Here is a 23,029-nt window from a genome sequence, read left to right on the forward strand (position 1 = left end):
AATAAGAGTAAAAGAAACAAATATGCTACTCTCTCTCAATCATTTTATTCACAACAGACTTTATATTTATTATATTCTTAAATAACTCATTTTATTATAAATAACTCATAACTTATTATAAATATCCGAAGGAGCAGTTGGACAGGCATACTTTTGTAAGAGACCGTTGGACAGGCCTTCTATCATTGGATCTTATCACAGTGATCACCTGCTCTCAGATGCGCCACGAGGGAAGTGAGTGGATGTGAAAGCAGTGCTGTGAGAGGAGGGTGGGGTGTCCTAAATGCAGAGAAATTGTACCCTACTTTCTGAAACATTTATCTGTTCAAAAAGTTACTTTAGTGAAACATAAAAAAATTATATACAATTACAATTGACCATTTTGCAAGATGTAAACAACACTGGTCCAGAAACACTTCCTGTTTCAGTTTGTAACTGTTTTCTTTATTTCACATGTAAAGAAAAAAATCTTAAAGATATTTGTTTAACTTTTTGATTCAGTTTTATATGTTCTGTTGGTTGTATTTTATCCCAGCTTTTATGTAGTGTTAAAAAACTGAAACAGGAAGTGCTTCTGGGCCAGTGTTGTTTACATCTTGCAAAATGGTCTATACAATTAAAAAGCACAAAAAAGCATAAAATTAAAAGTAGAATAGGCCTAAACATTTTAGAAATTATTTGATGACGTCAAGAGGATATTTTACACTTATATTTTTTTCACATAGTTTGTACAACAACTTGGTTAATAATAAAATGCGTAATAGTGTCCTGACTTCTATAAGGACTCCTAAAATAAATATAAAACAAATATTTTACTGGACACAAATATCACACACTTCGTAGACGATAGAACAAGCATAGGCCTATATTTGTAGCCTATATGCAGAAATTCTTTACATTGAAAATCATTATTTAACTCATCAGTTCATGCAACACTGTTCAACACAGTTCTGGCATAATAATGATGACGATGATAAAAATAACAAAAAAAACACTGAGCTGAACTAGGCTTATATTTGCACAATTTTGTAAACATTATGTCATTGAATGAAAATGTATGAAATATAATGGCACTATATGAAATATTACAACTTTATGCAGATATGGAAAATATGGAATCTTTATTATACAACACAGTACATGTGAAGACGATATATAGAACAATTCAGGTCTGTGTTGAAGACCATTTAGTGTTCTTAAAGACTAAGTATATTATATCGAGTAACCACACTGTGTGCTGGTGACTTGCAGAACTAAAATAACGTTTCTGTGAGTTCTGTGCGTTATGTCATATGAATGTCAAGGGGTCAGAACGTAACAAAGTTTACGCTCTTTTAAAGAGCAAGTCAGGTCCCTGCCAGAGCACCACAACAATAAGTTCTTTTCAACAATTTAATTCAAAAGTTAACAAAAAAATAACAGAAGAATTTTGTAGGTGTTCGATGAAAAATATTCAATGAAAGCATTCTCCTACAAAATAACTACTTGAGTACAAAATAAAAAAACAGGAACTTTGAATTGATTGTAAGTTTATAGCGCCTCTTGCTTGCGTATAAAGTCATTCATCTTGAGTAGAACATCTAGATAAAAACATCATCAATATATCATGTACAGATCTGTTTGCGCACTGCTCACCATGTCCATATAGATGATCAGAATTTAAAAGATTGTTCTACAATGAACCATTAGGCATATTAACTGATGATAAGCAGATAATGTGATGTGAGAAAAGTCACATATAAATAAAGCCAGGCTGACCTCTGTGTGTTCAAACACCAGCCACAAAGAGGATCCAGAGCAGCTCTGCAGTCTTTCAGAGAGGTGTGTTTAGCACACTGAACCACAGACACTCTTCTGAGCTACATCAAAACATCAGCAGAAAGAGACAAGTGTGATGATTCAATGTAATACAGCTGAGTAGAGATATATTGTCAATGGTTTGTTTGTTAATTGCACATTTCTACACCTCTTTCCTCAGAGCAACATAGATATGTTTGGATTCACTTCTAACTGCTGCCACTGATGACATTGAGCTGTACTTGAACACCACAGAGAGCGGCTGAAGGTTAATACCACTCTGCAACACAAAGAACCAAAATATTATTATGACTTTAGTCAATAGTGAAATTAAGTTTTATCATGCAACATATTCTACATTCAAGCAGTTATTATACATGGGCCTAACTCAAATCGATAAAACGTCTAAACATTTGTAAAATAAAAAAAATAAAAAAGATTGAGCACATAAATGCTGATTTTCCAACCTCAGAATCACATTTTTCACCAGCAAAGCAGAAACCCTTCACTCGGCCTCGAACTGAACTGATGTCGTACAGAGCCAGCGCGGTGTTCTCCGGATCCTGCTGATCCTGCGCACTGAACACACCTGCCCAAATAACACTGTTCCCTGAGGGAATAACGATAAGGGCGACGAGAGCTGGACGAGCTTTATCATCGCAGCACTCTATCATTGCAGCCTGTAGGCATCTTGCACATCTGAGAGATCAGCTGAAGTTTCGAGATCTTGTCACAGAGATCAACTGCGCTCAGATGCGACGGATGTGAAGGATGGAAGTGAGTAGCGAATCTGAAGATGCCTGATGACAAGATTCCTGACCTACCATTTCATGTTGAGACACTTTTCATAATTCTACATAAAATAAGAGTAAAAGAAACAAGTATGTTGGCTATACTCTCAATTAAAATCATATGCAGCAGACTTAATCTTAAGTGTTATCTTAAATATCTGAACGAGCAGTTGGACAGTATTAACATGGCATAGTATTGACATGGCATCTGACGCAGAAGCCAAAGGGTCATGTCCCTCTGCATCATGACACTGACATGACTGACACCGAGTCGCGGAACGATGTGTTGTGACACCTCCAGTAGTGACTGACAGATTAATCGAGCACCTATACTGATCTTTTTACGTGTTCTGCACGGACACATGTCAGTAGGTGTCAGTATAAGTGAGTAACACTGTCCAGCGTTAGATGCTCGATTAATCGGTGACATGTTCCGCGACATGTCAATGCCACTATCGACCACTGGCATATGCCAATGTCGGTGACCCATGCCACTATCACTGGGCAAATGCCAATGAAGACGTTTGTGCCATTGGCTTCTGTGCGTCAGATGGCATGTCTCTTAATACCGCCTCTCATATTCTTATGTTTTATCATTTAATCGTTTAGATCTTAAAATATAATTCAATCAAATGCAATCATCACATTTTAAGAAATCATTATTATCATGTTGTGTTTCTCATTAGTATGATCATTTGATGTGTTTACCATTATTATCATTTGAAATGTATGTTTAATGATTTTATTAATCTTAATGCCTCAAATGTATATTGACTTCAGTAAGCTGTTTAAATGAGGTCAAGAGTCTATTAGTGTCCAATAGACAGACCACAAATGCTCGAATGTCTCAGAATAAGTGATAAACCAATGTTATCTTAGCTGAACATCTTGCAGAAGGACATGTGCAGTCATTCTGTAAAGATTAACAACATTCTGAAACATTTGGGGTACGAGACTTGAAACAATGTATGTTTTGTGAGACAAACCACAAAAGAAAGATATCACTTTGCCTTTCGGGTTTGCTCGATTGAGATTGGAAAGAGGAAGCCCTGTGCTGAAGCATTTGCATTAGAAGTATAGAATATTTTCTGTACTGGTCAGTCTATACTTTGGACTATACAAGATTGTGACAAATATTGCCAGAAATGTTTTATTAAAAATATATATTTTTATAGGCTATGTCTGACTGCCATATAAATATTTTTATAAATAAATTACAGTTGTCATCAATTAGTGGGCAATGGGCATATGTGTAGTTTTTTCAGTGGCTCTTTAGCCAGATGGAGACAACAAGTGACTATTTGTAAATTATGAAGTGCTAACGTCTACAGCAATATCAGCTACACATTAACAAATACTATTTGTAGAGTCTACAGTACTGTATATAAGTAAATGATGATACTAGTTCACTAAAGAGTATAATAAAATGAGTTATAAATGCAGTTCAAGGAAATGTAACAAGTAGTGACAATATGGATGTTTCAGAATATGGATCTCACAATTTAAGTGGTAATTATTATATAGGTAGGTAGATTAATTATGTTCTATTCATTTCATTGTATTCTATTCTAAGTGTGAAGCTGTTTTACACCACAAGGGTGCAGCAGTAACCAAAATATTGCAGAACTTGAAAATTAAAATAATAAATGTAAAGTTTCCCATCAATAAAATGAATTCAAGAGAGAGTTCATGTTCCGGTCCCGTATATTGTGTAGAATCACGAAAAGTGTTTAACCACGAAATGGCATAACTTGCAAAACATCTAAATGTCGCAATCAGGGCTACAGATTTGTTGGTGTTGCGCGGAAGTCATCAGGCATCTTCAGAGCCGCTGCTTTCACTTCCATCCATCAGCCGTGGTCGCATCTGAGCGCAGTTGATCTCTGTGACAAGATCTCGAAACTTCAGCTGAGCTCTCAGATATGCAAGATGAGAGGATACTTACTTGGAATATTTGTGGTCCCACTTTTAAAACATTGCATTTGCGGTGATGTGGTGAACTTTGATGGAGACATCAAGGACTTTGCAGTTGGTAAAAGTAAGTTGTTCGTTCTTACTGACCATCGACTACATCAGATGAGACTGGATCTATCTGAGGAGAAGAGGAAGGACATCACTAATGCCACTCATCAGAATAGAGTCAATATTCTAGTGCCTTTTGAGGACAACAACACCCTGATAACATGTGGGACCTTTAGTAATGGATATTGCGAAGTTCTTGATATAAATGACATTACAAAAAGTATTTACGCTGAAAGTATATTGATAGGACCGAAACAGGGTGAGAAATCGGTTGCGTTCATAGCAGGTCCAAGTACCGGTAGGTTCCTTTTGGTTGGGAAAAAGGACAAACAAACAAATAACCCTGACCCTAACCCTAATTCGTCTCCTGTTGTTCAATTGTGGAACACTTTACAGTCTCAAATTGGTGGGATTTTAAACAACATAGGAGAAGGATCAACCCCCTTCATCCAGAGCACCGCTGAAGATGTGGAGTTTGTTGACGGATTCCAAAGAGTTTCATCGTTGTACTTATTTCTCAACTCAAAGACTGGCTCGGAGAGGAAAGTGCACTTCCTGTGGATGGACAGCAGTAAAAGAAAAAAGACAGAGATCTTCAGATCCCTACAGGCTGCAACGATACAGTGCTGCGATGATAAAGCTCGTCCAGCTCTCGTCGCCTCCACCGTTATTCCCTCAGGGAACAGTGTTATTTGGGCAGGTGTGTTCAGTGCGCAGGATCAGCAGGATCCGGAGAACACCGCGCTGGCTCTGTACGACATCAGTTCAGTTCGAGGCCGAGTGAAGGGTTTCTGCACTACTGGTGAAAAATGTGATTCTGAGGTTGGAAAATCAGCATTCATGTGCTCAATATAGGCTACATGTTTTTTTAAATTTTTATTTTTTATGTTTAGAATTTTTATCGATTTGAGTTATGTAGGCCTAACTGTAGCTAATATAATGTAGAATATGTTGCATGATAAAACTTAATTTCACTATTGACTAAAGTCATAATAATATTTTGGTTCTTTGTGTTGCAGAGTGGTAGTAACCTTCAGCCGCTCTCTGTGGTGTTCAAGTACAGCTCAATGTCATCAGTGGCAGCAGTTAGAAGTGAATCCTGGATTGTGTTGTTCATAGGAACCAGTGATGGACAACTGATAAAGGTCCCTCAACCTCTCAATAACTTTTTATTTCTAAATTCCTCCCCTTGCTTCAATCAGTTGTTTACCTCTTCATTTGAACTACTAAACAATCCCAATTTATGATTTGTATTTCTGTTTGTGTTTCCAGCTGGTTTTGGATGAGAAATTCACACCAGGCTGTCCAATATTGCTGTACAAATCTGAAGATGAACGAGCGGTGCTTCCCAGAATGCACTTTGATCCAGTAGATTTCAAACATATCTATGTTGCTCTGAGGAAAGAGGTGAGAGGTGTATATGAGTATATCTCTACTCAACTGTGTTACATTGAATCATCACACTTGTCTCTTTCTGCTGATGTTTTGATACAGCTCAGAAGAGTGTCTGTGGTTCAGTGTGCTAAACACACCTCTCTGAAAGACTGCAGAGCTGCTCTGGATCCTCTTTGTGGCTGGTGTTTAAACACACAGAGGTCAGCCTGCCTTTATCACGTGTGACTTTTCACACATCACATTATCTGCTTATCATCAGTTAATATGCCTAATGGTTCATTGTATGGTTCAGTCTTTTAAATTCTGATCATCTATATGGACATGGTGAGCAGTGCGCAAACAGATCCGTACATGATATATTGATGATGTTTTTATCTAGATGTTCTACTAAAGATGAATGCTCAAATACTTCATGGGTGTCCATCCCAAAAAACTCTCTTAAGACACAGCTGCTTTCTTTTCAAATGACAGAGAATTCTTCTAGAAAGGTATGGGGTCTTAATCTTAAAGTATTGATCATAATTTAGGGAATATATTTAATAAATAATTTATATGACTACCAAACATTGCTCTCTCCTACACAGATTACTCTACATCTTGTCTTGAGTCTGGAGAGCACAAGAAATCCCACCTTCTCATGTTCCTTCACCACAGGAAGTGTGAATCTGTGTGACGGGTCTGATCTGACTGCAGTTTTCCCAAACTGCTCCTGTAGTTTTTCAGACCATATACTTTATACTGGAGGTTAGTTTTCTATTGAAGGGGTGGTTGATAATGATTTCTATCTTCAGTTAGTGTGCATGTACAGTAATGTTGCTGGTTGAGCATAAACAACATCTGCAAAGTTACAACGCTCAAAGTTTTATATTAAAGGAAGATATTTGCTTTTAAATAAAAAGTTTTTTAAGAACTACAACAAATGGCTGGTATGGACTACACAACATTCCTCCCGGGTTAGTGACATCACCAACCGTAAAATCTACATATCGGTGTATATACTGTAAATGTACAACCCGCCACTAGGAACACTGTCCATGTTGAGAAGAGGAAGAGTTGTTGTAGTTTGAGCACATTTGTGAGTCTGCTCAAGCTGCCACATTTGTCTTTTCACATGCAATACAGAACATGACACAAATGCAATAGCATGTCACTCTGTAGGCATTTTACAACAGTTCCCACACAAGCGATTTTATAAATTATCAAGACAGAATATGCTAATCAAAGACTTGAAGATAATTACTGTAGCAAGCTCTGCCTTTTGTGCTGGGAACAACAGCTCATTTGCATTTAAAGGGACTTTAAAAAAAAATGCTGAAAACAATTATCTGTTGGGTATTTTGAGTTAAAACTTCACATAAACACTCCGGGGACAACAGAGACTTTTTTTTACATATTGTAAAAAGGGGCATTATACCACCCCTTTAATAAAGTTGTATATGCTCAATTATACAGCATAATTTTTTGGTCAGAATATATTTATAACCATAAACATTTTTGATAATCTATTCAGTTTCAGAAGTCTCTGCTACTGTAGCCATTAAGGATCAGAAGATCACAGAGACACTGACACTGAGGAACTGCTCCAGTATCACAGATAACACAAATGCTTCTTATACACAGTGAGACAAATTGCATAATGCAGAAATGATATACTTTATTAATATATAATATAAAGTGTTACATTTTAATACTTTAAAACATATGAATCATATGTGCATGAATGCAGGTGTGTGCAGTGTGTCTCATCTGGGTGTCAGTGGTCCTCTTCTTCTTCGCGTTGTGATTGGACACATGGAACTGGCCCGCAGTTACTCATACAGGTGAGACATACGGTATTCTACAATCCAGTGATTCATTATATGTATATACGTATTGTGAAATAAGTATATGTAACATTTATAAAGATTCAAGATGTTATTAATTCATTGTTAATAGCTTAAATATCATTGTGTTGACTGAAGAAAATTTAGGAAGTGAATGAACCGCTCAGCTCTCTCTCTCTTTCTACTTTTTAGGATGCGTGTAAACATCTACTCTCTGAGATTATCTACAGAGTAAGTGGCATACTGATTAATATGAACCCAACTTCACAGAATAGGGATGTCGTTTTTTTCAGTTTGTTCCTATTTCAAGTTGTTCCTATACAACTTTACAAGACTCTTTGGATTTTTGAGGACTAGTTGCTTTTAAATTTATTTTAAAACAAAAGTTGCTTTCTTCTGTATCACATCAGCAGTAAATTATTTGTCACAATCATTATGCTTTTTAAACTATGTATAACATTATTGATATTTACTTATATTTAATTACTGTACATTATTATTATTATCATCTTTCATTATTATTATTATAATTTATAAAATGTATGTAAAAAAAACTTTTATTTCTGTTGTTTATTAAAGAATGCTTTATTATATTAAGTGGATATCTATTTTTTTTTTTTCTGTTTGGCCTTTCTTTACTGAGTGCAACTTTTGTGTCCTGTAGGAGCCAGAGATTCTCTCTATAGAGCCCAACAAGGTTTCTTTCCATGGCAGAAACAACGTATTATTAAAAGGAAGGAACCTGGAATCTGTCACTAAAATCCATATTCAAGGGGATCTGGAATGTATTCCTAAAGAGTGAGATTCTGTGTGTTTGTGTTTAGTTGTATTTATGAATGTGTGTAGATTGAGATAAATACTCTATATCTGTGCATGTTATATGAATATTTCCCCTCAGATCTCCAGTGTTCGATCGCTCCAGTGACACTTTAAGGTTCCACATTCCTCCCAGTGGAACTAAAGGAACAGTGAAAGTGTGTGTTGTTACTCCTGACGATCGTTGTCATGGTAACAGTATCATCACTTACAGTTCTCAGCCCAGCTGCACAGGAATACAGCCCACAGTCTCCTGGAGGAGGTAAGAGCTTTCAGACCACTGGCAGATCAGTGCCTTGAGATGACATCGGCACATTATAAATTTCATGAAATATGCAAGAATGTCATTAAAGGGGGCCTATTATGCAAAATAAGATATGTGTCCACAGTGTGTGAAAACAATCAACCTATAAAGGTAAAAATCAACCCAATATATCCCCATCCATCATTATCAATCGTTAGAACAAGCTGTTTTAAATGTCTCCCTACTCCTCTGGGAAAATCCGTCCATGACTAGTGACGATCTGCACTAGATCCCACCCTGAGTGAGAAGCAGCAGTCGGACATTATAACTGTAAACTAAACGATACCTGCGCATATCCAAGCAGCATATATTTTCTGGCTCTGTGTGCATCCTAATCATCCTAATCACACACCTCAAGCACCTATTCAACAGTTATTAGATTAATAAAACGGTACAGTCAAAACTCCACAGTAACTACATAAATATATCCACTAATCATTCAGAAACGTCAGTATAAGAGTCGAAGCCTATTCCTGAGTCTCTCCTGTGTCTGACTCTGGTTCAAATCATGTAAGGCTGCACTCCGCTACTGGGTATTATTGACAATTTGCCTGAGAAATAATCGGCTGTTATGTTGTTCCAGTATCCGAAGCTCTTGTAAAGGATTGGCCATGAATGGACATGAAAACAGCGTTTTCCCTCACACCCAAAAAGGGGCAACTTTGACAAGCTATAATAAAAATCTGGGTGGTATTTTGAGCGGAAACTTCACAGGCACATTCTGAGGACATGTGAAAATGTGACCTTACATGTGACTAGTCTTGTTTAAATGTTTAGAGGTTCAGAGAGAGAAACCTGCGTGATGACAGCTAGGCTGTTCTTAATATTCTGTATTACTGGCTGAAATGGTTAATATCTCTATAATAAATACTTTAATATATATTTTAATATTGTTCATTCAGTGGTGGAAGGAAGATTGATGTTCAGGGGAGCAGTATGGACACTGTGGAATCAGCTCTTTTCCGTTCCACTAATGACGTGCTTCAAACACAATACAACAAAAGCTCAGGGGTAAGACGTGTGTTTATTACTCCTGCAATAACTCACACCACTTTATCTGACACAAAGAGGTCAGCAGTTTATAACTTCAGTGAGTCTTCAAACGGCCCAGATTAATTTCATGTACTGCATAAGTTTTATTTTTTTTTTATTCATCTGCTTATATAATTGTTAAAAGCACTACGTGACTTCAGTAACAATGACTAAATGTAATTGATTATTTTAAAGGGGTTACGTTTATAGGCCATTCATCCCTCACTCACAAACATGTATACAAAAAGTGTGTGTGTGTGTGTGTGTGTGTGTGTGTGTGTGTGTGTGTGTGTGTGTGTGTGTGTGTGTATAAAGTCTTGAACTATATATATAGTTCATATAATAATGAAGTCAAATCTCCATTGTCTCTCTTTTCGCAGGATGTGTGGTTTCATTCACCCCCTTATGATGGCGATAGATTTATGTTAAGCTTATTACTGAAAGTTGGGAACTCCACTGTGAACTGTAAGAATTTGTCCTACGAGTGTGATCCAGAATTCACTGGATTCACCACCTTACAGGTGGCCAATGATCTACAGGTGAACATTCAGGTGAGTTTAGTATTACAGTGAGTTTAAGATCACTGTCACAGTCTGCATGATTTGGCATGCATGCCTATTTTTTCCAGGCCCTGGTCTCAAAAACTCCCAGAAAATATATTATTATGAGCAGTCAGTGTTTTTGCACATTAGCATTTGAATCTCACAACCTCGACACCATACACATCTCTGTTTCTCAGAAAGAGCCAGATGTACTGAACTTGAGTATGAGTGAGGTGAATGTGACGGGTCTACAGGGAGATCAGCCGTATCAGTGTGTTTTGGAGAAGATTGAGTCCAATGCCGTCATCTGTAAGATTAAAGGAGGATCAGGACCCATCACATCAGTGGACTCACTCATTGTGAGTCTAAATAATAAATATTAAATAAACGTGTCTTTATGCAACAGTTCTTGTTAATTAATTATTAAACCTTGAATATTTATAATACTAAAATCTCCTTTATTTTACTATAATTTTCAGATAAACTTTGGCCATTATACTAAAACCCTTGAGCCTCAAAGTCTTATGAAGTACTTATACATCCTTGGCGCATTGATTCTGCTCATAATTCTAATTGCTGTTGGTAAGTGATTTCAGATTTACGTCACATATTTTAACGTAAGTCCTGCAGGGATTGATATGTGGTTTTGCACATCTGTCTAGTTGGAGTCATTGTTCACCGTAAGAGCCAGAGACAAATGAATGAGAAAATGAACAAACAACTGGAAATGCTGGAAAGCAACATCAGAAGTGATATACGACAAGGTCGGTCATTTTTTGAAATGCTGGTCTTTGTAGTGTGGTGTTTGTAAAGGCAAGTGTCACTGTTTCTATTGCTTATACTGAAAGTTGATGATTTGAACAAACAACTAAATCCTAAATACAGTATTAAAGGAGTTGTTCACTTTAAAAAAAAAAACATTTTGTATAATTTACTCACCCCCATGTCATCCAAGATATCCATGTCATTCTTTCTTCAGTCGAAAAGAAATTAAGGTTTTTAATGAAAATATTCCACGATTTTTCTCAATATAATGGACTTTACTGGGCACCAAACGGTTCAAGGTTCAAAAGACAGTTTCACTGTCAACTGTAAACTGTTAATGCTTTAAATGATTCCAGACGATGAATAAGGGTCTTATCAATCGAAACGATTGCTCATTTTAAAAATAAAAAAAACAAAGTTTAAGTTTTAAGCTCAAATGCTTGCCTTGCTCTGTTCTGTGATGAGCGTTCATAACTCTCCTGCTCGAACTCGTTAATCAAAATGAACGAATCTTTTTTCGAGTCATTTGGTTCATTCAACGAACGAAATGAACAAATTGAATCGGAAAAAGATTCGTTCATTTTGATGTTTGAGTTTGAACGGGAGAGTCCGGTAAGTAAATCAATGTTACTTACCGTTTGACGTCGAATTGCGTGGGATTACATCATACATTGTTTTGTTTTGTTTTTGACAGGCTTTGTTGACTTGCAAACAGAAAAATCCGACTTGATTGATAATGTTGGAGCCATACCTTTCCTGGATTACAAGCACTTTGCCTCAAAAATCTTCTTTCCTGAGGTTTATTTATTTTTTGATGCATATTTACTCTTGTAGATTTACCAAATGTGTTTGTTTGTTTAATATATATTTTCTTATTAGGCTGGTCTTCTGTCAACAGTCATGATCAGAGACATTGGAGAGGTAAAATGCTGCTGTATATTTAGCAGTTGGCCTATATATAAACAACTCACACTGTAAAAATAGATGTTTTAACAGTATTTTTTTTATGGTCAGGACTCTGCGCTGACAACTGTTGATGAGAAATGTGAGGCTTTTGCGGTGCTGATCAGAGATAAGCAGTTTCTCAGTTGTTTTGTGCATGCATTAGAGGAACAGAAAAACTTCAGCATAAAAGACAAGTGAGTTGAAGATGCTTTGACACTTTGAATATGACTGGTTTTACTTGGTCACAGGTCCTTTTGGCTATTTTGAGGCCCTGATTTGGCTTCGGTTGCTTAGAAGTGTAAACAGAGATAGTGTGTTTTGTGGCATTATAAAAAAAGCAATTCGTCTTCCGTGAGGGAACTCAGAAGTGTCCTTTAAAATGACCATTACAGTAGGACAGAGGAAGATGAAGGTTTCTTTTCAATACGAAGGTTTAACGATAATCAAAATACAGGACAGCAGAACAGGCAGCAACACACAATGTGGTCGGACAAAGACTGACTGAGCAAACGCAACTCAAATGCAAACACAGATGACAATGATTGACAAACACAGATGATACAGCTGAACTGATAGCGACAGTGAAGATGACACGTGACATGTCATGACAGGCGGACAAGTCCAAATGAAAACAAACTAAACCAAACACCACTGTGACAGAAACAATGTAATGTTAGATTTGCATCAGCACAAATTCAGCAAATGTTCTTAGATCAAATTGCTTCACAACAATATCTCATAAAGCCTTGAAATGAAGACATTCCATCTTATCTTTTATTCACAAAGACAAATATTCCACGAAAGCCTAACAATCATAAGATTAAACTACAATAGTAAGCATCACAAGAGTGAGGAAAATCCTAATATAAAATATACAAAAAGAATGACATAAATGATTAAATGGTATGGTCAAATGATAAATAATATAAATTATTAAATAGACATAATGATAATAAAGCAAAATGAAGAAAATATAGACACAACACAAATATATGGTTGCTCTTTTGAAACACACAGATTGCAACTGAAACCTCAAATACCTTAAGACAAGGTTTTGCCTAAATGCATCAATCTGAATATTTATAAAAGGATATTAAAGCAAAGAATTGCAATACACATTGGCTTGATTGTTTTGCATAATATATAGCACTTTATAATATTAATATAAAGTTTAACAAACAAATCAGTAATAATTATTACAAATAATTGCATTAGAATAAAATAAACATTCAGTAAATGGGCATTTAAAATATTCAGTATTGAAATCAGATCAAGGATTGCTTTTTAATCAACCGATCTCTTTCACTCAGTCCCCTTTATCTACTCGTTTTGTCTGTTCTTTATACCGTGTTTTTGTTCCTCTCTTTTTATCTCTCTTTCTGTTCCTCTCTCTCAGATGTACAGTGGCGTCTCTGTTGACTCTGGCCCTCCATGGAGACCTGGTTTATCTCACAGAGGTAATGGAGGACCTTCTGCAGAGTCTGATGGACCAGTCCAGTAATGCGAATCCAAAACTTCTCCTGCGCCGCACAGAGTCCATAGTGGAGAAGCTTCTTACCAACTGGATGTCCATCTGTCTGTATGGCTTCCTCAGGGTCCGTCCATACATCCACTTTATCGTGGATTTACAAAGTGCATGTTATCTTTCACTACTCATGTGTACTCACATGTTTATGCACAAAATGTGTGTGTTTCGCCCGTAGGAATCAGTAGGACAGCCTCTCTTTTTGTTGGTATCAGCGCTGACTCAACAGATCTCTAAAGGGCCGGTGGACTCAGTGACAGAGAAAGCTCTATACACCCTTAGCGAGGACTGGCTTCTCTGCCAAGCGCAGGACTTTGAGGCCCTGGTCAGTATTTTCTGCTTTTACGGTCTTTTTTAATTTTATACAAACGAGAAACTGTTCACAAAATTAAACAGTAATGGAAAAAGTACTAACCTCAAAAATACCATAACAAGCCACATTGACGTTTTAGTTGTTCCCCCTTTTAATGAATTAAAGAGAAAATATTTCACTTCCCAAACGATATGTTATATACACTCCAGTTCAAAAGTTTGGCATTGGTTTGGCATTAATCTCACTAATCAAGACTGAATTTATTTATTTAAGATATTTTGTCTGTCAAGTTTATTACTAGCTGTGTACATTTCAAACCTCTTAAAGGAGTAGTTCACTTGTAAAAAAACTTTTGCTGATAATTTACTCACCCCCATGTCATCCAAGATGTCCATGTCTTTCTTTCTTCAGTCGAAAAGAAATTAAGGTTTTTGATGAAAACATTCCAGGATTTTTCTCCATATATAATGGACTTCAATGGGAACCAAACGGTTCAAGGTCCAAAAGACACTTTCAGAGCAAACTGTTCAAAGGGCTTTAAACGATTCCAGACGATGAATAAGGGTCTTATCAAGCGAAACGATCACTCATTTAAAAAATAAATAGCAAAGTTTAAGTGACTCTCCTGTTCGAACTCGTGAATCAAAATGAACAAATATTTTTCAATATTTTCGTTGAAAGAACCAAACGACTCAGAAAAAGATTCGTTAATTTTTTGATTTACGAGTTTGAACAGGAGAATCAGGAATGTGCATCACAGAACAGAGCAAGGCGAGCATTTGAGCTTATAAAACTTAAACTTTGCTATTTATTTTTTAAATGAGCGATCGCTTTGCTTGATAAAACCCTTCTTCATCGTCTGGAATCGTTTAAAGCCCTTTGAACAGTTTGCAATTTGCACTGAAACTGTCTTTTGGACCTTGAACCGTTTGGTTCCCATTGAAGTCCATTATATGGAGAAAAATCCTGGAATGTTTTCATCAAAAACCTTAATTTCTTTTCGACTGAAGAAAGAATGACATGGACATCTTGGATGACATGGGGGTGAGTAAATTGTCAGCGAAAGTTTTTTTTAAAAGTGAACTACTCCTTTAAGTTTGCTCATAAACTTTCCGTCACCAAGACATTCTGTAACTTCCTGAAACTTCTCTTCATTGCACAAGTGCTTCGGGCATCATTTTCTGACTGTTGTGTTGCTTTCCAACATGTGGACTTGTTCCACTTTGTAGTAGTTGTTTATTGCTGGCCATAGGGATTTTTATTACAGCATGGATTTGGTTCCTGACAGACCAAATCACAATTTGACAATTTGGTTATTGACTGTGGTGGGATGGTTGTTGTCTCGCAGCTCATAAACACTTGAGTAAGCAAGAAAAGAGGAAAGATTCATGACAGTACAGTATGTTGGCAGAATCATGTGACTAGGACATCTTCCCCTAGAAACCACCAGTAGCCACTAATGGTTAGACTTATGAAACCACTGTGCTTCTGCATTTTGCCTTCTGCAAATCAGTTTTGCACAATACAAGCCCTCCTCTCACAAAACCGGACTGTACCTGTATTGCCAAGCAAGAAACTTACATTCCAAGGGACATATTTGTGTCAGAATATGGTCTAACTCATAGTTTGAGTTGTATTCTTCCCTTTATTACAGTTAAAATTACAAGAGTCTTTTTTTAAGAAGTCTTTAAACGGCAACTAAAAAGTTCCTGCCATAAGTAATTTATTTTAGGTTAATATTGCATTCTTTTAATTAAAATTTTTACTTTAAACTGACTTTTTAAAAAGATACATTAGGTCTAATTATTTAAGTTATTTCTCTGCATTGCCCATAATAGTTCTTTATATAAGCAATTTGTCTGCCAGTTTAAAGGTTTTGATCTAAAAAAAACCCACCTAATACGCTAATAAAAATATGCCAAGTATATAAAAGAAGAGATAATGTGTATAAATAAGATTTTGTTTTACTGAAGCTTATTGAATAGTCACCTGTCTGACTTCTGAGGACATTATTAGTAGAATATATATATATATTTTTAATTCCAGTGTGATGTTTTAATCTTAACATGTATAGTTAGTTTTGTATTTGTGTTCAGTTCTTGTTTGCCCGTGTTTTCTTGTCTGGTTTGTCTTATGGTCATTCGTTAAGTAATGCAGATCTCTGTGTTTGCATATACATCCTCAAATCATTCTGTTCTTTGTTCCATGTTGTCAATGTTTGAGTAGGTGGTTGTGACACTAAATGTTCTGTGAGTTCTCTTTTGATTATTAAAAGACTGTTTAATTTTCACTTCTTCTTCGTCGTGCTGCGTTACAATACAAATTCCTTAAAGGATTAGTTCACTTTTGAAAAAACTTTTGCTGATAATTTACTCACCCCCATGTCATCCAAGATGTCCATGTCTTTCTTTCCTCAGTCGAAAAGAAATTAAGGTTTTTGATGAAAACATTCCAGGATTTTTCTCCTTATAATGGACTTCCATGGGAACCAGGTCCAACCGAGGTCCAAACGACAGTTATAACAGTTTCAGATGCAGCTTCAAATGTCTTTAAACGACACCAGACGATGAATAAGGGTCTTATCATGCGAAACGATCGGTTATTTCAAAGCTTATTCCAAAAATGTAACTTTTCTAAGGACAAATGCTAGCCTTTCTCCATTCTGTGAGGCGCTTTTGCAACGTCACGTAATACGTAATTACGTTCAAAAGGTCACGGGCGACGTAGCCAGAAGTACAGAGTCAGAGTGTTTACAAGTTGAACGCATAGGTTGAACGTGAAAACTAACTTAAACGGCGTTTACAAAAAAGGAATTAAAGGTAAAACAACGATGTCGGACGATTTTGACTCTGTACTTCTGGCTACGTCGCCCGTGACCTTTTGAACGTAATTACGTATTACATGACGTTGCAAACGCGCTTCACAATATATTACAAGGCTAGCATTTGTCCTTAGAAAAGTTACATTTTTGGAATAATCTTTGAAATAACCGATCGTTTCGCATGATAAGACCCTTATTCATCGTCTGGTGTCGTTTAAAGACATTTCAAGCTGCATCTGAAACTGTTATTAACTGTCGTTTGGACCTCGGTTGGACCTGGTTCCCATTGAAGTCCATTATAAGGAGAAAAATCCTGGAATGTTTTCATCAAAAACCTTAATTTCTTTTCGACTGAGGAAAGAAAGACATGGACATCTTGGATGACATGGGGGTGAGTAAATTATCAGCAAAAGTTTTTTCAAAAGTGAACTAATCCTTTAATGCAGCCGCACATGTGACCTTAATATAGCAGTAACTTTTTTAAGGTTGATTTTTGTCAATATTTGTGCTTGCTTTAACAGATTGTGAAAAAACAAGGGAGCATAGTTTTGCTCTTTGGATGTTTGTCCCCTAAATTGTTTCCTTCTCTATTCATTCTCATTAAAAGAAGAACTGTTTCAATGTTTATGTGCAACATATATAATTGGTAGTTCTTCTTCGCTAAATCATTTTGTTCATGTTTTCACCCGTGTAGAAACTGAAGGTGGTGTTTGCTGTGGGGACTGGAGGAGAAGTCAGTGAACCCTTAGAGGTCAACGCACTGACCTGTGACACAGTGCAGCAGGTTAAGGAGAAAATCTTACAGACCTTCCAGCGCAAGTTTGGTTTCCCCTACACTCAGCAGTTCAGGGAAATAGAGATCGGTTAGTAGGCTCCTTGTTCATTACTCTTCAGTGTTGATTATCAAAATACTTCATGGAACTTTTCTTAAAGGCTTAAAGCTTATGGGTTGTTTCAGTTGTCGTTCGCACTATGCACAACCACAGAACTAATTCCTATTTGATATCTCTGGGTTTTTTTTGTTGTGTGCTCACAGAACATGAGAAGGAAGGAAAGTTTGTCATGCTACAGGAAGTCGACGAGACCTCAGAGATTCGAGGGCACGTTACCATGTTGAATACTCTAAAACATTATCGGGTAAGTGCAAGAGAACCAAAAATGGTGTAAACATCATTTTTGAGAAGAAGTGGACTATATTCTAAGCATTCGGACAACTGATTAAACAAGAAAATAACAAGTTCTTCGCTAAAGGGTTCAAAAATAGATCTATCGTGTTTTACACGTTATTTTTATGTTCTCAAGGGTGGCTGTCGGCTTAATTCGAGATTGACCTTTCACTTGCAAAGCTTGTATCACAAGGCCAAATAAACCCAGATTAAGCTAAACTGTTCTGTTAACCCATTATACATCCATAGACTACAGCAGCACAGTAGTATTTTCTGATGTGCTTTTAAATATGTATTTCCACCCAGGTTGGTGATGGAGCATGCATTAAAGTGATCACAACAAGCGTGCATGCCCCATTGAGGTCTCAGAACAGTGTGAAGGGTGAGTCACATCCGTTCAGTATTGCCACTTATTGTCACGAAGAAGACGAGGAGTCCAAAGTTCCAATGCAAAGTGTTCACTAACAATAACATGACTAAAATCGGTACAGACAGGTAGAAGGTTCACACACACTAGATAGAAAATATAACTTTTTGGACCTTGACATCCTCTGGTCTCCATCCACTTTCATGATATGAAAGCACTGACAAGCAAATAATGACAACTGCCCTTTTATAAGAGATCTGAACTGCAGCTAAAACTCCTCAGGCCACATTTACATCTGTGCATCTTGTCACATCGAGGCACACGAATTAAAAATGGTCTTGTGTTAAGGAAGTGGTGGCATAGGTGTCTAAACTGTCTCAGTGTTTGTTTTTATACCACATCCTACATCTGTCAGTGTAGTCTCTTAGTGACCTCTATTATTTTTGATAGTGCTTTATAATAACTTTCATTTAGTCACTGATAAACATTTTTGGACACAGGAAAGTTTTTTTTCTATGTATATAAATATAGATTTAAATCAAGGTCCAACATTTTGAATTGTCTGTATAAGTATCATGCATTTTCATACTCGATTACGGGTGTTGCATACAGCAACTGCATTATGCAGGTTTGGTTAGACGTGGGTTTCCCTCTCACCTAAACCCACCGTGGCCACAGTGGAGATTTAATAATTTAACATCAGTCTGTAATACCCAATGATGCCTAAGTGTTGGGTTGACACTGCTTATTCATTTACTCATCATCATGGTGTTTTGTTGCACAGATGACGTGAACTTCTCCATCAAGTACTTCCATATGGTGAGTACACATTTAGGGGCCATTTTGACTTCTGTATAAAGTCTGTTTTGGTGTGTCATTCCTTCTCCATTCACTGACACACCCAATATGTGAAGTAATGACTGTTGTGTTTTCATGCATGGGTCCTTGTCAAGGGTTCATGAGTTATATCTAGTTGGCATTGCCATGACACTGCAGTGAAGTGAGTGTGGGCGTGTGACACTTTCAGTTTTGCCACCTTCCTGTTTAAAACCGTGCTTTTAAGTGAATCTGAAGATAAGAATCTCAGTGCAGTTTGTTTTGTTGAAAGTGACAGCTTAAACATTTATGCTGCAAACACTGTCTGTACACATGAGAATAAATTCTTGTAAAAGATCTTGAATTATATGCATTGACAATTTCAACCCAAATGTTTTGTTTGGTCTAGGTCGATCCAGATGTCGAAACAGACCTGAGCAAACATCCCGAGAAAAAAGCATTAAAATTCAAAGAGATGTACCTCACCAAGCTGCTCTCCACCAAGGTGAGAATAACCGATTCCCCATGAGGGTTATAAACAGCTTATAAATCATATAAAATTATGTTTTTTGAAAATGTAAAAATGCAGAAAGTTTTCTGGGATTGGTAGGTTTAGGGCTAGTGTTAAATTTAGAAGATATTTGTATAAAAAGTATACAAAACATTTTGTCTATGGAATGTCTTGGTAAAATATGAAAATTCAATGATGTGTCCACCAGGTGGCAGTCCATTCTTTTGTTGAGACCCTTTTCAAGAGCATCTGGGGATTGCCCAACAACAGGGCACCAATGGCTGTCAAGTATTTTTTCGACTTCCTGGATGTACAAGCAGAGAGAAAAAAAATCTCAGATCCAGATGTTCTCCATATCTGGAAAACAAACAGGTGCTCCATTGAAGTACACTTTTGCGCATAGATATCCACAATAAAGGCTAGACGTCTTATGGCGGCGTTTCACCGGCGGCCATCTTGGCACAGGCAAGCTGATGTAAGATGAGTGATCAGCATGAACACAAATACTCTTATCTCGGTGAAATCTTGACGGATTTACAAACGGTTTGGTTTCTTACAAACGCTATAATTCTGGATGATTATTTATTGATACACTTATTATTCATAAGTGTGCAGTGTCATAACTACATCTCTGATGTTTATAACAAACCAAACCGTTTGAAAATCGGAAAAAAATTGAGCAAGTTATGGTTATTTTAAAAGTACATGCACCATTAAAACACAATGTTTCGGGTGGGCGAGCTGCCTGTGACAAGATGGCCGCCAGGTGCGGACGTCCACCTCTATTCGCCAGCAGCGCGGACGAGATATCTAGCCTTCATTGTGGATATCTATGCTTTTGCGTAGCTCCACCAATAGCTGCACTGATCAGTTTTAAATGTTCATGCACAACTAAAAAAGATTTTCTGACCTCCCTATCAGCCTCCCGCTTCGTTTCTGGGTGAATATCCTGAAGAACCCTGACTTTGTGTTCAGTGACATGGTAAAGACGCCTCACCTGGACGGCTGTCTGTCCGTCATCGCTCAGGCTTTCATGGACTCCTTCTCACTAACTGAGCAACACCTAGACAAGGTAACCATTGAAGACTAAAATGGAAAACTGAATATCAGAAAAATGATTGACTCTCTTATTCTCCTACAGCATTCGCCAACCAATAAGCTACTCTATGCCAAAGATATCCCTCAGTACAAACAGGAAGTGAAGTCGTATTACAAGATGGTGAAAGACCAGCCTTCTATCAGCAGCCAAGAGTTGAAATTATTTCTTCAAGATGAGTCAAAGGTACAATTTTTCCTACAGTACCTAGCGATTTAATGAAACATCTTGACGAAAATATGATGATGAATAAATGGCTAATGTTAATTTCCCTTCTTCATCAGAAACATCAAAATGAGTTCAATGAATCTGCAGCTCTGCGTGAACTCTACAAATACATGCTCCGCTACTTCAGTGAGGTACGATTCCCGTGTTATGATCTACTCTTTCGTGCATTCGTGGCAGTTTCACAGAACAGTTTCGAAGGATTTTCAGGCATTTTGAAGCCACAGAAATTCTAAAAAGGAAACCTATTTTGACACTTTAATGACAACACTTTCACATCCTGTTTTAGTTCAGGATGTTAGAAGCCTGTTTTGAAAGGAGACTTGAGACTTTACTTTCCACTAGTAATCATTTAACGGTTGGGAAATTCTAGAATTATTAAGGTTTCAGATTGTAACTTTTTCTTTCTCTACAGGTTTCTCAGAAGCTGGAGCAGACAGACGCCCCCGCTAGGCTGATAGAGGACATGCACAAAGTTAAGGAGCTTTTTGACAACATGAAACGAAGTGGTTGGAGCTGAAATTGGTATTCACGCTGCATCATGTTTGTTTTTAAGCTGGAAATTAAACTGAAAGCGTTTCCCTCATAGAGACTGCCATCATCATCTACAGTATCATATATTAGGAAAGACAGATTGACTTCTGTCTATTGGACACTTTTGGGACCAAGTGAATGTAATATATGTTGATGAACTAGACTTTTAAGGTCCAAAGCTGTCACTGGTGTTGTACCCTAAGGTACAAAAGCTAAAAGGAACTAAGGTACTATAATATATCATACAAAGATGTACCATTTCACTTTTGTACCTTAGGGTACTACACCAGTGACAGCTTTGTTCCTTTATTTTCGAGTGATCGCGCTTATATTGGACTAACACTGGGCTGTTTATACAATGTATCTCAGACATATGACTTTTTATGCAAATTAATGCAAATCTTGATGATTGATATGGTGTAGTTGTATTTTTTCTGTTGCCTAAATCATGTATTCTTTTACTACAGGATCTGCCTTAATAGGTCAAGCATTGTACGTTCCTCCTTTTTAAAATAGACAAAACAACGTTTTTGCTGTTTTGCTCTGGTCTGACTCTGCACTATAGCCGACTAATAAAATGTGTGTTTTCTGTAAAGTGATGTTACATGCACAATTGAGATCACTGTACTTTTTTGTTTTTGTTTTGTCGCCCTCTATTGGTCACACTAGTTATTCTGTACAAGTTTTATAGTCATATGTTTTTTGCTCAGGACATAAAATATGTATTGATTAATTAACATTCAGAACAATAAAAATATTTTGAAATTATTTTGGTGTGTGTTAGTTTGCCTGTCACTGTGCCAAATGGTCATTTCTGTATAGGAGTATGGCATTTCCAATCAATAATAAATTGATTTATTATTACTTTCGTAGTTTGAGACTTTATTCAGTCATTTATTCTCTTTCTTTTTAAAATAAAGATATTTTGTATTCATAAAGAATGTGTTAATTTGCTAAAAGGTGATTTATGCTGTTAGAAAAGGTATCTATTTTGAATAAACGCTGTTCTTTTTAACTTTTTATTAATCAATGAATCCTGAAAAAAGTATCAGTTTCCAAAAATTATTAAGTAGCACAACTGTTTCCAACATTGATAATAAATAAGTAGGCCTATCAAATCCGCATTTTGAATGATTTATGAAGGATCACGTGACACTGAGGACTGGTGAAATTATGCTGAAAATTGAGCTTCACGGAAATAAATGATATTTTAAAGTATATTAAAAAAGAAAACCATTATTTAAAATGGCAAATGGTTTTTTCTGTATTTCTTTTAAATATAAATGCAGGCTTAATGAGCATAAGAGACTTTTTTCAAAAAAATTAAACAGTAATGTTTCATCTCTCTGTATCTGTCTAAATATACAGAGTAGTGATGAATAAGATAAAAAATAAATCTCTCCGACCAACAGTGAGCTATGAT

General features: G+C 36.6%; 2 protein-coding genes across 2 annotated transcripts; one reads left to right on the forward strand and one right to left on the reverse strand.

The window, feature by feature from the left end:
- Window positions 1-148: 148 nt before the first annotated feature.
- Window positions 149-4,491, reverse strand: LOC148965188 (plexin-C1-like). Its single transcript, XM_089126697.1, has 3 exons — window positions 2,265-4,491; window positions 1,967-2,077; window positions 149-1,859 (listed from the first exon to the last, which is right to left on the reverse strand). Exons 1-3 carry the CDS (start codon window positions 2,469-2,471, stop codon window positions 1,695-1,697), a joined length of 483 nt encoding a protein of 160 aa, XP_088982823.1. The 5' UTR covers window positions 2,472-4,491; the 3' UTR covers window positions 149-1,694.
- plxnc1 (plexin C1) lies at window positions 4,418-22,470 on the forward strand. The gene is made up of 31 exons (XM_039668348.2): window positions 4,418-5,432; window positions 5,630-5,755; window positions 5,883-6,017; window positions 6,105-6,205; window positions 6,385-6,493; window positions 6,590-6,749; window positions 7,516-7,624; window positions 7,732-7,825; window positions 8,021-8,059; window positions 8,493-8,626; window positions 8,727-8,906; window positions 9,851-9,959; window positions 10,361-10,531; window positions 10,720-10,881; window positions 11,002-11,104; window positions 11,185-11,286; window positions 11,982-12,085; window positions 12,167-12,208; window positions 12,302-12,426; window positions 13,629-13,827; window positions 13,936-14,082; window positions 17,586-17,754; window positions 17,928-18,028; window positions 18,364-18,439; window positions 19,209-19,243; window positions 19,650-19,745; window positions 19,960-20,123; window positions 20,673-20,823; window positions 20,893-21,033; window positions 21,132-21,206; window positions 21,488-22,470. Exons 1-31 carry the CDS (start codon window positions 4,518-4,520, stop codon window positions 21,590-21,592), a joined length of 4,479 nt encoding a protein of 1,492 aa, XP_039524282.2. The 5' UTR covers window positions 4,418-4,517; the 3' UTR covers window positions 21,593-22,470.
- Window positions 22,471-23,029: the final 559 nt, after the last annotated feature.

This window comes from Pimephales promelas, chromosome 24 (assembly GCF_988280905.1).
Source record: "Pimephales promelas chromosome 24, fPimPro1.hap1.1, whole genome shotgun sequence".
Classification (NCBI taxonomy): domain Eukaryota; kingdom Metazoa; phylum Chordata; class Actinopteri; order Cypriniformes; family Leuciscidae; genus Pimephales; species Pimephales promelas.

What these genes read in the sequence shown, in the direction of transcription:
- LOC148965188 (XM_089126697.1), bottom strand. Translation starts at nt 2,471, where the DNA reads ATGATAGAGTGCTGCGATGATAAAGCTCGTCCAGCTCTCGTCGCCCTT. An exon ending in GTGAAAAATGTGATTCTGAG is followed by an intron (nt 2,078 to 2,264) that starts GTTGGAAAATCA and finishes TTTGTGTTGCAG; the next exon opens with AGTGGTATTAACCTTCAGCC. An exon ending in ATGTTGCTCTGAGGAAAGAG is followed by an intron (nt 1,860 to 1,966) that starts GTGTAGAAATGT and finishes GTTTTGATGTAG; the next exon opens with CTCAGAAGAGTGTCTGTGGT.
- plxnc1 (XM_039668348.2), top strand. Translation starts at nt 4,518, where the DNA reads ATGAGAGGATACTTACTTGGAATATTTGTGGTCCCACTTTTAAAACAT. An exon ending in CCAAGCTGCTCTCCACCAAG is followed by an intron (nt 19,746 to 19,959) that starts GTGAGAATAACC and finishes TGTGTCCACCAG; the next exon opens with GTGGCAGTCCATTCTTTTGT. An exon ending in CATATCTGGAAAACAAACAG is followed by an intron (nt 20,124 to 20,672) that starts GTGCTCCATTGA and finishes CCTCCCTATCAG; the next exon opens with CCTCCCGCTTCGTTTCTGGG.